The sequence below is a fragment of the Artibeus jamaicensis genome, unplaced genomic scaffold (genome assembly GCF_021234435.1).
Source record: "Artibeus jamaicensis isolate MK-2021 breed Jamaican fruit bat unplaced genomic scaffold, CSHL_Jam_final contig_944, whole genome shotgun sequence".
Classification (NCBI taxonomy): Eukaryota; Metazoa; Chordata; class Mammalia; order Chiroptera; family Phyllostomidae; genus Artibeus; species Artibeus jamaicensis.
The window spans coordinates 5,626,412-5,641,109 of NW_026522020.1; the positions used below are offsets into that span (position 1 = coordinate 5,626,412).

The following is a 14,698-nucleotide window of genomic DNA, read 5'->3' on the forward strand; positions in this document are numbered from 1 at the left end:
CCAGCCAGGCCGGGGCCGCTGGCACCTCACCTGCGGACGCTGCAGTGCGGCCAGAGCCCCCCCGCCCCCCACCCCGCCCCGAGGGCTCGGGGCTGTGGCCTTGCACTGCATCTACTGCTTCGAATGCGCTTTTCAATGGCCCGCATCCAACATTATTACATCGCCAGTTTTCCTGAACGGAGCGCAACTTCATTGGCTGCGAAGCAGGGGTGGCCCCGGTCTCCTGCGGCCTGGGCCCACCTGGGCTGTCCCGGGCTGTCAGGCACCAGCCAGGAATGGGAGCGTCTGCCCTTGAACCAGGGAGCCCGCCTGGCTTCCCGCAGAAGGCGGGGTGGGGGGGGCTGTCTTCACCCCAGGGCGGGAGTGCCCCACCTGAGCCCACCGGTAGCCCGTCTACCGCCTCTCCCTGCAGACCCTCTGGCTCGAAGTGCTTCCAACGCTGCCCCGTCTTCCTGAACTGAAGCAGCAGTGAGCATCCCAGCTGTGAGGGCTGCCCACATGGTTTCTCTAAGGTCACGGCCAGAGCCCGTGGAGGGTGTCGGGTGTGTGTGGGGGGGGATTCCACAGAGACTCTGCCACTCCCTGCACACAGGAGGAGCCAAGGGGGCCAGGTCAGGAGGTGCCGGCTGTGCCGGCTGCTGGGTGCTCACCAGGCCCTCCCACCCCCACCTGGGTGCCCCAGCCGCACCACCCAGCCTGACAGTATAGTGACAGGCACAGACCCTACCTGCCCCGCCGGGCCCTGGGACCTCTCAACCTCATTCCCAGCACCTGGGGCCAGGGCTCTGGTTCCTCCTCCATGGAAGGACCGGCTGCTCTGGGAAGAGCCATGCCCCCTTGGCTGCCTCTTGGAGGGAACGAGAGAAAGTTCGGGGGAGGGCGGTGCAGCCGGGCAGCCAGACCTGCCCCTAGCAACCCCAGCCAGAGCCCCCACCTCAGCCCTGCAGGAAGCAGCCTCCAGGCCAGGTGAGGTCGCCTACCACCTTCCCTGCGCGGAGCCCCAAGTCCTGGAGTGTCTGGAGGTCAGCTCCGGGCTCCCCATCCAAACGGCACACACACTCAGGCCCTAAATTAAAATGTCACAGGCCTGTGGGGAGGCTCAGGTTTCCTGCCGCAGAACGCGAGCCTGCTCGATAGAACCCGCTTGGCTTTGATAAAGGCGGACTTTCCGCGGCCCAGACAAAGGCGCCCTTGAGTCCGGCAGAGCCCGAGCGGGCACATTGCTGAAACTATTTCCTGATAATATTTTTAGCACCTGAAAAAAAATGGCTTCTCCTCTTTTTTCTCCTGTGGAGTTGTGTTTGTGTGTGTGTGTTGTTGTTGTTTCTGAAATGCAATGTCCACTGCAATGTCCACTGTGGGGGGACGGGAGGAACCCTCTTGTCACCGCCCACCCCACCCCCGCCCGCCCTCCTCTGCCAGGCCAGGCTCAGATCTGCCCAGGGCGAAGGCCGTGGGGGTCATCGGGCTTGGCAGTGGGGGGGGGGGGCTGCCGAACATCTCCCATCCCACACCCTCGGGGTGCCAGCGAGTGGCCGGGCTGGGAACCTGTGTCTACACGGCCCCTCCCAGTGCGCCGGCAGGAACAGACGCCCAGGTGCCCAGGGCTGCGCTGGGCTCTGGGGCACCAGTGCCCCCATGGGCCCCCAGGGGGACCCAGGAACAGGCCTGTCCTGGGGTCCGCTGAGGCACGTCTCAGCTGAAGGTCAGCAGTGCCCGGGAGGACGGGGAGCAGCAGCTGGGGAGGAGGTGGGCAGGTTGAGAAGCGGTCAGAGGTCAGAGGTCAGGCCCTGAGGCCCCCACCCTGCTTGGTGCTGCGCGTGTGTAATGTGGTGCACTTGTGTGTGAACTTGGACATGCAGGTGAGCTGTGAGGGTGTGAGAGGATGTGTGTGAGTGTGAGCATGTGTGTGGGAATACACGTGTGTGACAGAGCACAGTGTGTCTGCATGTGAGGTGCACATGTGAGTGTGGACCTGGGTGTGAGTGGGTGTGGCCAGTGGGGACGGGCCTTCCCTTCCCAGCTGCGCTGAGAGCTTCTCGAACTTGGGGTTCTGTCCGCAGCACAGCCCCGAGAGCAGCCTCCATCTCTGGCTCCTTCCCCCCGCGGAGGGGGCCGTGTGCCGTTCTCGCCCTTCCTGTCCTGCAGCCTGGGTCTGGGGGCCTAGGGCCACGTTTGGGGGGCGCTCACTCCCGGGTGCGGCCCGTGCAGTGCAGGCCTCCGGAGGTCCTCACCGGGCCCTGACTGCAGCCTCCCGGGACCTGCCCACACCTGCGGCCCCAGAGCCACGCTCCCCACAGAGGCCCTCCCACCCCTGTGAAAAGCCACGTCAGGGGCTCCTTGCTCTGACTGTAAACTGACTCGTTGCTCCTTGGAGACGATTCAGAAAACACAGAAAAACACGGACAAATGTGAACCCCCAGCCCCTGGGGGCTGCCAGGCCTGTCTTCCTCTCTGCTCGTCTCTGGCTGGTAGGGGTGCACCTGTTCCCAAGGGCCGAGGGCTGGGCTCGTGGTCACCTGGTGTTGCAGAACCCAGGGCTCTGAGAGCAGAGGGGTCGGGGTGGGACTGAGGCTGGGGACTCAGGTCCCACAGTGGGCCTGGGGACTCAGAGGTGAACACAAACGCTCAGAGTGACAATCAAGTTCAGCAGTCCCTGAGTTGGGGGAGGGGCTGGCAGGGCCACTGGCTGGGGACAATCTGCACTGTGAGCTCTGGAGGTCCTACTCCTACCCAGGGGCCCAGTGGCACCAGGCTGCTTCCCCCCCCCCCCCCCCCTACCCCACCCCCCGTGCCGGACGGATGGACAGAGCCGCCTGAGACTGCCCTACGGGGAGTCTGCCAAGATCCCTCTGCTGAGAGACCCCCGATGCCCAGAACCCACCAGGAAACCTCCAGGGCAGAAACACTTTGTTTAATACCCTGAGGTCCCCCAGGCCAGGGGTCGTTCCCACATGAAACTAGACGGGAAGCCTCAGCCCTTTGCAGGAATCCAAGGTCCCCAGGCTCAGGGCTGGGAGTGGGGGGCAGCATGGGACTAGCTTGGGGCTGGCCTCCAGCCTCTTCTAGAAGGGCTCATCAGGCACTGCTAAGCCAGGGTTGCCCCCACCGACGACACTCCGCAGCGGGTTGCAAGGGCACCAGAAAAGCCTGCCAGCCAGGCCCAACATCTCAGGCAGGCCTTTCTGTCCCCACACTGCTCAGGGGACAGGACTGTAGGCTCGCGAAGGAGGAGGACGGCCCCTGTCCCGGGTGTGCGCCCACGAAGCCCTCACCTCGCCAGGGCTCGGGCCAGGAGAGCCAGGGGCCGCGGGGGCCGCGGGCTGGGCCTCCAAGCCGCTCGGCCCGGGAGGCGCCCCGGGCGCCGGGTCAGGCTCCGCGAGCCCCCGCGGGCCTGGCGCTTTAAGAGCCGCTGGATTTACATGGCCCCGCCCCGGCCGGTGGCCGCCCCGCTAGATATTTAAATCGCGGCCCCGGGGCGGGGCCGGCTCCCAACGCGGTCCGGCCCAGCGCCTCCGTCCGCTGAGCGGTCCCCGGAGCGCGGCCCGGCGGAGCTCGCGGGCGCGGGGCGCGGAGCTACCGACGGCGCGGCCGCGCTGCCTGCAACCGCTCGTCCCTGCCAACCTCGACCTCGGCCCAGCCCGCGGGGACCACGAGGCCCCGCTCCATCCCGCTCCGTCCCCACCGCGCCCCGCTCTGTCCCCACTCTGTCCCCGCCGCCGACACCCAGCGATGCCTCCCGGTGCCGCCTGGGCGCTGCTCTTGGCGGCGGCCCTGTGGCTCGGGGCGCGCGGAGCGCACGGCGCGGTGGCGCTGACCGACTTCTACCCGTTCGGCGCGGAGCACGGAGACGCTGTCACCCCCAAGCAGGACGACGGCGGCTCGGGGCTGCGGCCACTCTCCGTGCCCTTCCCGTTCTTCGGCGCCGAACACTCCGGACTTTACGTGAGTACCCGAGCCCGCGGGCACCAGGGAGGGCGCTGCGCCCCGCCGCTGCCCGCCGCCCCGACTCCCGCCGCCGCCAGCAACTTGGCACCGCAGCGGCCAGGGGTGGAATGAGGACAGCGCTTCCTCCCCGGCGGCCAAGGCCGGACAGCGGCCGGGGGAGAGGCGCGCCGGGCGGGGGTGCGAGCGGCAGCCCGGCCACTTTGGCGACTGCAGCGCGGCGCGCCCTGCCCCCGCTCGGCCCGGGTCTGACCAGCCCGGAGCTTGGGCAGCGTGCACTGAGCGGCAGTCGGGTGCCTGGTCTCCAGCTCGGTGGGGGCGTCCGGCCCGTCCTGGTTCTTTCAGGGAGCAGGGATTGGCCAGTTCGGTCTCCACGCGCCCAGGGCGGACTCTCGCCAGGGAGGGAAAGACACGCCGTGGGCATTTACTGTGGGTGGGCCTCCGCACACTGTGCCCCGCCTTCCGGAACCACCCTGAACCCAGGCTGGAAAGGGGCTGGCATCTGGGTGTCCTGTCACCGCTCACACCAGGGCCCTGGACACAGCCCAGGCCACTTCCATCACCACCAGCAACACCCCGCCCCTGCGACCAGCACCCCCACCGTGACCAGCAACTCCCCCCATCAGCACTGTCACCTGCTCTGTCTCCCCACTTCCATCGTCATCCCCATCTTGGGCCCAACTGTCATCTTTACCTGCCAGTGCTCTCATGGCCTCTGCCAGCCCCGCACCACCAAGGTTCTCAGCGTCTTTGGCTCCCTCTGTGCCCCGCCCCCGGAGGTGCCCCGCCCCCACAGGCAGCTGCGTTTTCGTGCCCGTGCAGAAAGGCCTCCTCGCTTAGAGGCAGCATTTGCGGGTGTGGCCGTGGTGCAAGGGGGCAGCCATTCCCTCTGCAGATGCCACCTGCTGGGAGTCCCTGGGGGCCGGGACTCGGTCACTGGGGTGGGACTGACTTCAAAGGTGTGGGGTGTGCCAGGGCCGGGGAGGCCCGATCAGCTGGGAAATGGGTAAACGCCAGTCGCGCGCCGAAGCACAACACTACTTCAGAGTGTCCCTTAAGGACGGGGCCAGGCTCAACGTCCCTACTCATAGTCCCAGGCTCTGACAAAAGGGTCGGGCCCCTTACCAGCCCCCCCGAAAACACCGGCCCAGGCCAAAACAACAGGAGAGAGGGCTCTGAAGCGGACGGACCCGCTAGCAAAACAAACGGTTTCATCAGAAACCAGCCCTCTGCTGCTAACAAAACAGGTCTCTGTGAGAGCTCCCCCCGAAACAGTCGGCGTTTGGAAAGCACTTGTCTGTGTGCACACAGTGAGCCCTCCACCTCCTCCTCACGCGGGGGGAGGGACAACGGAATTCTTCAGGGAGTCTTGCTCTGGGGCTCCCTCAAGGAAGTAGCTCCAGGGCTCCTGGTTGGGGCTCCCGGCAGGCGGGGCAGGGCGGCCTTAGACTCACAGCCTAGGGCGAGAAGGGAAGGCATTTGTTCCGAAGGGAGTGAGTCCCACGGGTGCCCCCAGCCGAGCCCCCTCAGGTGAGAAGACACCGCAATGCATGCGCTTGGCTGTAGCCTTGTCCAGCAGGCCTCGGGTGGGCCAGCCCTGAGCCCAGGCGCCTGTGTCCAGCCTAGTGGTAATCTTCTATAGGCCAGCCCCACCCCACTGGGCTCTGTCACCTCAGTCCCCAGCCCGGTGCTTGGCACAGAGCAGGCTTGGTGAGTGGATGACGATGGACAGGCACCTGCACCGTCTGGCAGGGCCCACCTGTCACACGGTGTGAGGTGGGAAGTGACCCTGCTGGGAGACAGGCTTTCTGCGTCTCCGTCAGAACGGCACGCAGGCTGCAGCCCAGCGAGGACCAGCGCTACGGGACACGGGGGCCCCTTCCGGAAGGCACCCAGCACGGTGCCTCTTCTTGGGTCCCAGCGGCTGCGAGGCTCTGAACACGCAGAGCATCGTCCTGTTGCTCAGGTCCCACACTGGCCAGCCCGTGGTCCAGGAGGGGCATTGGGGAAGGGGGGCATCCGCCACCACCACCACCACCATGGGGCGTCCCCGAAGCTGCTGACAGTGCTCAGGGGTACAGATGGCAGCTGTGCACTGGCCTCTGGGACTGGCCGAGGTGGAGCACCCGTCCACTCGGGGCAGCAGGGGCACTGAGGGGCAGCGTTGCTGCCGAAGCCTCTGGCGTGGCCTTGCCCAGGGTGGGGCCAAGCAGGTGTGAAGGGAGATCCCAGTCTATCCGTCTCCAAGGCCGAGCTTTTGGGGTGGTGGACAAGGTGTGCCTCTAGGGTCCCTCCCACCCGTCACCCCAGGCCTCCTCCAGCCCCTGCTGGCCCCTCACCTGCGTGTCTCTGACCCTCCTGACCCCCCGTGTCCTTTGGAAGACTGTTCTTTGCGGCCAGTTCCAGCACACAGAGCCAGGAGTGGGAGCCAGGGTGGGCCATGTGCCCTGTGGAGGCAGCGTTGATAGTGGACCTGGCAGAGGAAAGCTGCCTGCACCCCCGCCGCATGCACACTGTCCCGACCCGCCTCCTCCAGGTCAGGGCAGCCATGGCTAGTCTCAGTCTCCCCTCTGTGCAGCAGAGCGTGCCCATCTGAGCATGCCCATGACTCACGTCCAAGCCCCTAGAAGCCCAGCCCGAGCCACAGGGACAAGCTGGTGAGACGCAGGAAGCCGCTCTTCCCTTTCCCGGCTGCAAATGCCTCTGATATGTGGACTGGGTCTGAGACGCAGTGCTTCTCCCAGTGTCCACCTGCTGTCCTGCCGCCCAGGAGGGCACTCCTGCCAGCACCCCTCTCTCCCGGATGAAGGAGCCACCTCATCAGTCCCAGGTCAGCCTGGAAGTAGCCATCCGCCCAGCTCCAACATCGCCCAGGGCTGTGCACACTGCCAGAGTGGGCCCCAGCGGGAGCGCTGTGAGGCCACCTGGAGCAGGGTAGAAACACACAGCCCGGGGCCCGCCCAGTGTACATGGGCCCCAGGACCGGCCTTGTAACCAGGTGTACTGGTGCCTGTCCAGGGCCCCACCTGGGACGCACTGTTCCTCCTGATGCACCTGCCAGCCTGGTGACCCTGGACACTGCTAACCCTGCAGGACTGGCTGGCGCAAGCTGCCCCCAAGGGCCTCAGCCATGGGTGCTCCTGCATCCCTGGCTGCCGGGCTGGACTGGGCATCCTTGTGGTCAAACTGATGATCAGGGTGGGGGCAGGGTCCCCAGGACAGAAGCAGCTGGACGAGCCTGGGCCCTGGGGCAGCCCCTCCTGTGGGCCAGAGAGCAGGCGGCTGGGTGGGGCCACCCAAGTGGTTGTGTCCCCGCCCCCACCACAGGGCCCAGCCTCGGTGCCTCAGCCTCCACAGCCCAGATTTTTGCCAAGTGGGCCGAGTTATCTGTTGGCCGCCGGCGTGTGCACCCTCAGAGCTCTGAGGGGACCCCACATGCTTCACACACAGCGGCACTCAGTGCCACACTGTCCTCCAGGTCGGGCCAGGGGCTTGTCCAGGACGAGACACAGCCCTGGGTCCTCGAACACAGTCTGCCGCCTGCTCAGGTCCGGGGACACACTGGGCACAGGCCAGCGCAGAGGCCTGCAGGGGGTGGGGCCTGGGAGGGGCCTGGGTCCCCGAGGAGCAGCCGCAGTGGGGGAGGTGAGCCTGCCCAGATGTGAGTGGGGAGCAGGGCGCATCGGTCCCCACGGAAGTGTGTGCTCGGCTCAGGCTGCCTATGGGTGCAGAGGGAGGGCATGGGCTGCTGCCCACTGGCAGCACAGCCAGGGCCCTCTGCAGAGCTGGGCTCTGGTCCTAGAGGGGCACCTGGCCAAGGGGTACCGGAGGTGAGGCAAAGAGGTGGCTTTGCCAGGGAGGGGAGGCAGGAGCCTGCGTCTCCACAAGGCAGGAGGGGGCCTGTGGAGCCGGTGACAGGACTTGGGACGGCAGGGTGCTCGTACATCCAGGAGAGGCAGCCCCCGTGGGAGGGGCTCAAAGGGCCAGGCTGGGGAGAGGCAGAGGAGCAGGGTGGGGTGCCCACAGGGGACCCTGGGTGCAGACGGCAGGAAGCACAGCCCAGGCCCCACAGCCCAGCGGGGCTCCACCTGGAAGGGCAGGGAGGGCCGTCTCCCCAACACCAGCTTCTCTTTCTCACCCCCACAGCCCACTGGGCACTGGCCCCACTCAGATCCCCGCCCCCAGGAAGCTGGCCTTGGCCCTTCCCACCCTCCTGCAGCCCCAAGGGCGGCTCCCCCAGGACCTCCGGCCAGTGTCCAGCCAAGAGCAGCCTTCCCTTTCCCCGGCTGGGTGAGCGCGGGCCCTCGTCCTCCAGGCCTCGCACCCAGGCCCATGGGCCCCAGGGTCCCTGCCCACTCGCTGCCCTGTGAGTAGGACTCCAGCGACTATGCTGGTGGGAGGGGCCCTGATTACCCAGAAAGCTGCCAGGAAATAAAAGACATGCCTACATTTCTCAAAACAAACTTATAAAAGGCCTCAGGGGCTTGATTGTTGTATTTTTGGCAGAGAAGTCAAAGCAGGAACCAAGGCCCACCCCTTCTCAGCTCTGATGTTTGCAGAGCTGGGGTGCCGTGGCCGCACACACGGGGTCCCTGGCTCCCCTCCAGGCCGCCTGCTCAGCGCAGCCCCCCGCCCGGCACAGTGGCACCAGAGAGCCGCGCCCTGGAGCTCTGCCACTGGGGACCAGCCAGTCGGGTTTACACACTTGGGGCAGGGAGGAGGTCGCCTCCGAGGGACTCTCCAGGACACTTCCTCTGTTTCCTGGTCCTCTCCAAGTCGGAGACGCCCCCAGCGCAGTCTGCGTCCCTTCTCCTGAGACACAGGGGCAGCCGGCCAGCCAGTCTTGCAGGAGAGGCCTAGGGCCCTGCTGGCCAGCCCCCCACAGACCACACCAGGGCAAGGGTAGGCCTCCTTCATGCCCCCAAGGCCACCGCCATTCACAGGCTCACTGCAGGGCAGCCCCCAACTGACCAGCCACGCTCCTGCACAGATTCTCAGCCTGTTCAGAAGGGACAGGATCCTGCCCCCTGACCAGAGGCCTCCTGGACAGGCCCAGGAGGGTGCACCTGCCGCCACCCACCCCGCACTCAGCTCCGTCCCTCACAAGCAGCCTGTATGCAGTCCCACCCCAGGCTGTGACACCCAGTGGCACCTTGCTTTTCTCAGCAGCAGGTACTTGGGCCCCAGAGAGGTGGCCCGACTGGAGAGGAGAGCAATGGCCAGAGCTGAGCCCATGGCCTGAGCTAGGGAACCTGCCGGCAAGCGGGGAGGCCAAGGGGGCGGAGCAAAAGGCCTCACGCACAAGCACTGCCCACCCCCGCTTCCTGCTCCCAGGGTCTCCCTGTGCTTCTGCAAGCGTCCCCTGGGCTGGGCCGGGCTGGCCTGGCCTCAGGCCCACACGGATGGGGGTGTGGGGCAGCTCATCCAGGCAAGGACCCCAGCCACAGCTGGGTCCCTGGGAAGGGTGTGAAGGCAGCCCCTCGGCAGGGGCACAGGCTTTGTCCTTTCTCCTTGGCTCCATGTCCAACTTGCATGTTCTACCAAGTAGAAAAATAATAATAATAAAACTGATGTTTTGAGGGAAGTAGCCTTTGCCAGGTGCATGCAGCTTGCCTCCCTGGGCCTGCCGCACCCGGCCCTCCGGTCCGGGCCTTGCCCGCTCCCCTCCCCGAGAGGACATTCAGAGTTTTCAGCTGGATAGAGGACGTCCAAGGCAGTTCCTGCCCAGGTGACAGGCCTGCCAGCCGCCCACTTGCCCAGCGCCTGGCCCCATTGCCTTCTCCGCTGTGGTCCTGGCTCTGCCCTGCCTGGCCCTGGCAGGGGAACAGGGCCGGCTTGTTCTGCCTCCTTCCTGGACCCCTGGGCTCTGGGCCCACGGCCCCTGGGGAAGGCACACAGGAGGGAGGAAGGAGTCCAAGAGCTGGTGGGCAGGCTGGAGAGGCCCCTGCACACACCTGAGAGTTGGACTTGCACTTCAAAGGCAGGAAGGAAACCCGGTCCATCTGCAGGAGCCACAGCAGGAGCCACAGCAGGAACGGGGGGCCAGCCGTGGAGGGAGGGGGATGTGCCCACAGGAGGGGCGGGGCAGGCAGGTCCCGCCTCAGCAGGTGGCCCCAGGAGCCACCCCGACCCCAGCCAACCAGTCGGGTCAGTGGGAGACAAGCCTGGCTGTGGCTTCGCCTCAGCAGCGCACAGCCCTCCCCTCACTGGGCCCATCGGGGGCAGGTCTCAGGAGGGATCCAGAGGCAGGGGCCTGGGAGGTCAGTCCCGGGGGAGGACGCCCCTCCCTGTGGGCACCTGTGAGGGGCCCAGACTTTTTTGTCGGTGGCTGCAGTCTGTTCCCGCATTAGTGACCCCGTTAAAAGGAGGTGTCTTTGGTGGCCAGTCTGTACTCCTCCCAGTGCAGACACACCGCCGGATGGGGCCTGCAGGTGGGTGTGCAGGCTGTGTCAGTAGCGGGCCAAGCGGACCTTCGGCCGTGATCGTAAGGGCTCCGATGCGCTGCGCGTCCCGGGCCCCACAGAGTGCGTGAGCCAGTGGGTGTGGCCGTGCCAGCCAGCCTGGGTTCACAACCCAGGGGGCCCACAGGTTGGCCACAGTCTGGCCCGCAAGCTAGGAATGCTGTCTATATTCTTAAAGTGCTGTAAAAACAAAAACAAGAAGGGAAAGGAATGTGCGACAGAGACTGTATGGGGACCCTGGGCCAGAGAATGTCACTCCCTGGCCCTTGAGGGAGGAGCCCACTGACCAGACCAGACCATCCACCACCACCCGCAAAAATGTGGCGTGTCCGGTCCCGGAGAGCAGCCCCGCGGCCAGGGCGGCCTGTCCTCCAGCTCCCCGAGCTGGGGCTGTGGCTGGAGGGCTGCTGCCACCCCGGGACCCTCGTGACTGGACAGCCCATGAAACTGGCGGCTTTGCTGGCACTGGAGTGGGCGAAGAGGCTCCCGTGTCACAGAAACCGGGGTGACTCCTGCCACCCGAGGCGTTGGCACTGGGCCTCCCGCGCTGCGATCAGCCCTCCCAAAATGGGGCATCGGGCCAGTGATCCACCAGCCACCGCAGCTCACACTCAGCTTCCACACGCTCTCCCCATGGGCCCCAGCAGAACCCCAGCTTTAAACAGGGTGTGGCTGTGCCCAGAAGCTCCTCCAGAATCTGCAGTTTCTGCAGCAGCCTGGGAGGGGCCCCTGCAGTGACCTCTCACCTCTGAACCCGTGGCGGCAATGGCTTCCCAGCGTGGCAGAGCCTAGTTCCAGCCCCCTCGCAGGGCGTGGGCTCGGGTTCCCGCACGTCGGGCACATCCTCACACTCCGCGGCTCCTGTTTTCGATAGCAGCCGCCCCGGTGGGTGGGGGTGGCATCGCACTGTGACTAATGGTGTTTCCCCGACGGCCACTGCTTCCTGGCTGTTCAGGCGTCTTCTTTGGGGAAATGTCTGTTTCAGGTCCTTGGCCCATTCTCATATCAGGTTCTCTGGGCTTTCTTGTTACATTGTAGGGGTTTTTCGGTGCGTCCTGGATGTAAATCCCTTACTGAACAGACTCGCAAGTGTCCTCTCCCGTCTGTGGGTTGCTGTAGCGAGCGTCCTTTGATGAACAAAATGCTTTTAGTTTTGACACACTGCAGTCGGCCTGTTTCCTTTTGTTTCGGTGCCTTTGCTGCCCCGTGGCATCACTGCCAAGGCCGGCACTGCGCGGCGTCCGTCCCGTCTCCGTGCGCGTGCTCCCTTCTACGCTCTGACAGCCTGCGACGCCTTCCAGTCCCTCCTTGCACCCGGCCCGGCCAGGTCCCGCTTCCTGGTTTTGCCCACGCTGCCCCACTTTCCCACCACCACCCGTCGCCACCGCTTGCCCACGCGTGCGAGGGCTGGTCTCCAGACCCTCTGCTGTCCCCGCCGTCTCTGCCTGGGTGCGGCACCGCCCTGTTCAGGCCGCCGTCACTCTGTGGTGAGTCCTAAAGTCAGGAGCTTGAGTCCCCCAACCCTGCTCTTCTGCAAGGCGCTTTCGGCTGCTCTCCCAATGACGTTTCAAGGCGCGTGTTTTATTTCTGTGGCCACAGTCAGCTTGCTCCTTTGCCGAAGGGTGCCCATGTCCTGTGACTCTCATTTCTGCTGCTCCCGCCGGTGGTATCCTGCCCCGTCTAGTGCCAACTGTGTCTGACTGTGTCCGACTGTGTCTTGGGTTTTGTGTGTGAAGGGTCAGTTACCAGAGTAACTGGAGGACTAAGATGTTGCTGCCCTCTGCCTCCAGAGCAGGTGTCCCTCTGCTTCCGCCTGGGACCGAGCGGTGGTGCCCGGCAGGAGCCACCTTAACCCAAGGCCCAGGCCTGACGGAGGGTGGAGAGGAAGCCCACGCAGAACTGCCGCCCTGATGGCCCCCCAAACTGGAGGGGCAGCCCCGGCCGTGGGAGTGGTTTCCTGGGCTCTCACCTCAAGCCAGCTGTGAGCTGTGACAGCTACCTACCCTCTCCCATCACGAGGCCACTCAGATCACTTGAGGAAAGGACTCTGAGTGCCGGGCCGCTCCGGTCCCCTTGTCCTCCTTGTGGAACCAAGACTCCCTCCCTGGTTCGTTTGCTCCTTAGCGCCTTTAGAAGACAGGTGCATTCACCAGCCTTGTTTGCTGGTCCGGGTAACAGCCTGCCTTCGCTCAAGGGGAAGCCCTAAAGGTCCTTTCCGACTCAGCTCGGCCCGGAGCTGGCTCTCTGGTCACTGAGTCAGTCCACCTGCCCAGCACCCAGGAGGCCAGAGCCAGCCCCTCTCGGAGCTGAAAGCCCAGAGCTCAGTGAGCCAGGGCTGCCCCTCATGACTGCACAGCCGGTCATGCAGGGCTGGCGTTGGACCCCGCTGTGTCCAGCTGAAAAGCCACTGCTCCTCCCCCTCCGCTCAGCAGCCTCTGAGGCTCCCACTGCCCACGTACTGAGCGCAGAGTCCTGCAGATGCCCCCGGGGGTCTGGGCCCGAGAAGCCTCTGCCCTGTGGGCACTCCTCCCCTCACCCCACCCTCCGGACAGGGCCCCAGCCTCCTGAGGCCCCTGGCTGGAATGGGACCCAAAAGTGGGGCTGCCAAGCAGGCCTGAGCACCCCACCTGCCCAAGACCAGCGCCCACACTGGGGCGCCCTGACCTCAGAGCAGCAGCATGGGGCTGGGTGCCCACTGGGGACACAGCTTGTCTAGAAAGAGATGGAGCCGGCTGAGGGTTCCCATGTCTGGAACCAGAACTGTCAGGCCTTCCTGGGACGCCCTGGCCAAGGCCAGCTCACCCTGCAGGGGCTGGGTGGCGGAGGGTGGGCCACTGGCCTGCCAGCCTACCTGCCACCCTTCTCAGGGCCTCTCCGGCTCCCCGCCCGACAGGTGAACAACAACGGGATCATCTCCTTCCTGAAGGAGGTCTCTCAGTTCACCCCGGTGGCCTTCCCCATCGCCAAGGACCGCTGCGTGGTGGCCGCCTTCTGGGCGGACGTGGACAACCGGCGTGCAGGTGACGTGTACTACCGGGAAGCCACCGACCCGGCCACATTGCACAGAGCCACAGAGGACATCAAACGCTACTTCCCCGAGCTGCCAAACTTCTCCGCCACCTGGGTTTTCATCGCCACCTGGTACCGCGTGACCTTCTTTGGAGGCAGCTCCTCCTCCCCCGTGAGTTTCTGTCCTGGAAGGGGAGGAGGTGCGGCTGGGCCTTGGTCCCCAACTTGCTGAGGAGGGGTGGCGCAGTCGCTGGCCCATAGCCAAGAGGAAAAACAGGGTTCAGGCACAGCAGTGACGCATCAAGGTCCCAGAGCCAGACTGGGAAAGGATGAGGGACCCTCCTGGTGCCCCAGGAAAACCCCCGATGCTCGGGGAAAAGCAGGGGCATGTTAGCAGGACCCCCACTGGGGCTCCAGTCCTCAGAGGGTCAGGCAGAACGTGACCACGTCCTCCAGGCTAGTCCTTGACGGTGCCAAACACGACAAACCACAAGCTCAGTAACAGCACTTTACCCAGCGCGGTCGGAGCCGGCGGACGGGCCCCCGGAGGCGGGAAACCCCGGCAAGCGCAGCGCTGCCCCGCGCTGACCAGCCGTCCCGTCGGGGAACAAGGACAGCGTGTGCAGGGTGGTGGGTGGGGTGGGACCCTGTCAGGCCTCCTCCTCGGCAGGTCAACACGTTCCAGACGGTGCTCATCACGGACGGCAGGTTCTCTTTCACCATTTTCAACTACGAGTCCGTCACGTGGACCACAGGCACGCACGCCAGCAGCGGAGGTGATGCCACTGGCCTGGGGGGCATCGCGGCCCAGGTAGGGCCCTGCTCCCACTGCCGGCACTGCCATGGGCCGATGAGACAGGCAGCCCCGGACACACAGGCGCCGGAAGGCCCTGGGGCTGAAAGCACCGGTGTCCTGAGCACACTGCAGGGCCCCAGAGGGCCAGCTGCCGCAGCGACGGGGGGCTCGGGGTCTCTGTGCACTCACTGACTGCCCCAGGTCCAGCAGGGCGGTGGCCCCAGAGGACCTGTGTCCGTGGGCGGTACCGGGTGTGGGAGGTGTGGTCAAGCGCCACTGCCCAGAGCCGGCCAGTCCTCCTTGTGGCTGTGCACCCCCACCCACTTCCCCAGGGGAGCCCCAGAGCCTCAGCACTGAGTCACTGGAGCAGGGCTTGGGATGCAGGCCTAACCATGCCCTTGGCTCAGGGAGCTGTCCCTCGCTGTCAGGACCAGCTGGGAGGATGTGATCCTTGCAGGGTGGGAGGGCACCCGTAAGCCTTAGAGCT

General features: G+C 65.7%; 1 protein-coding gene across 7 annotated transcripts in view; it reads left to right on the plus strand.

Moving 5' to 3' along the window:
• The first annotated feature begins 3,500 nt into the window (after nucleotides 1-3,500).
• SNED1 (sushi, nidogen and EGF like domains 1) overlaps nucleotides 3,501-14,698 on the plus strand; it is a 58,686-nt gene continuing 47,488 nt past the window's right edge. For 6 of the 7 annotated variants that reach the window (XM_037161353.2, XM_037161354.2, XM_053655175.1 and 3 more), the window contains exons 1-3: nucleotides 3,501-3,945; nucleotides 13,300-13,587; nucleotides 14,086-14,226. In XM_037161353.2, the coding sequence (XP_037017248.2) occupies nucleotides 3,733-3,945; nucleotides 13,300-13,587; nucleotides 14,086-14,226 (642 nt within the window). In that variant the 5' untranslated portion in view covers nucleotides 3,501-3,732. The remainder of the gene's footprint in view (nucleotides 3,946-13,299; nucleotides 13,588-14,085; nucleotides 14,227-14,698) is intronic. The other variant, XM_053655176.1, reaches the window with a different exon arrangement.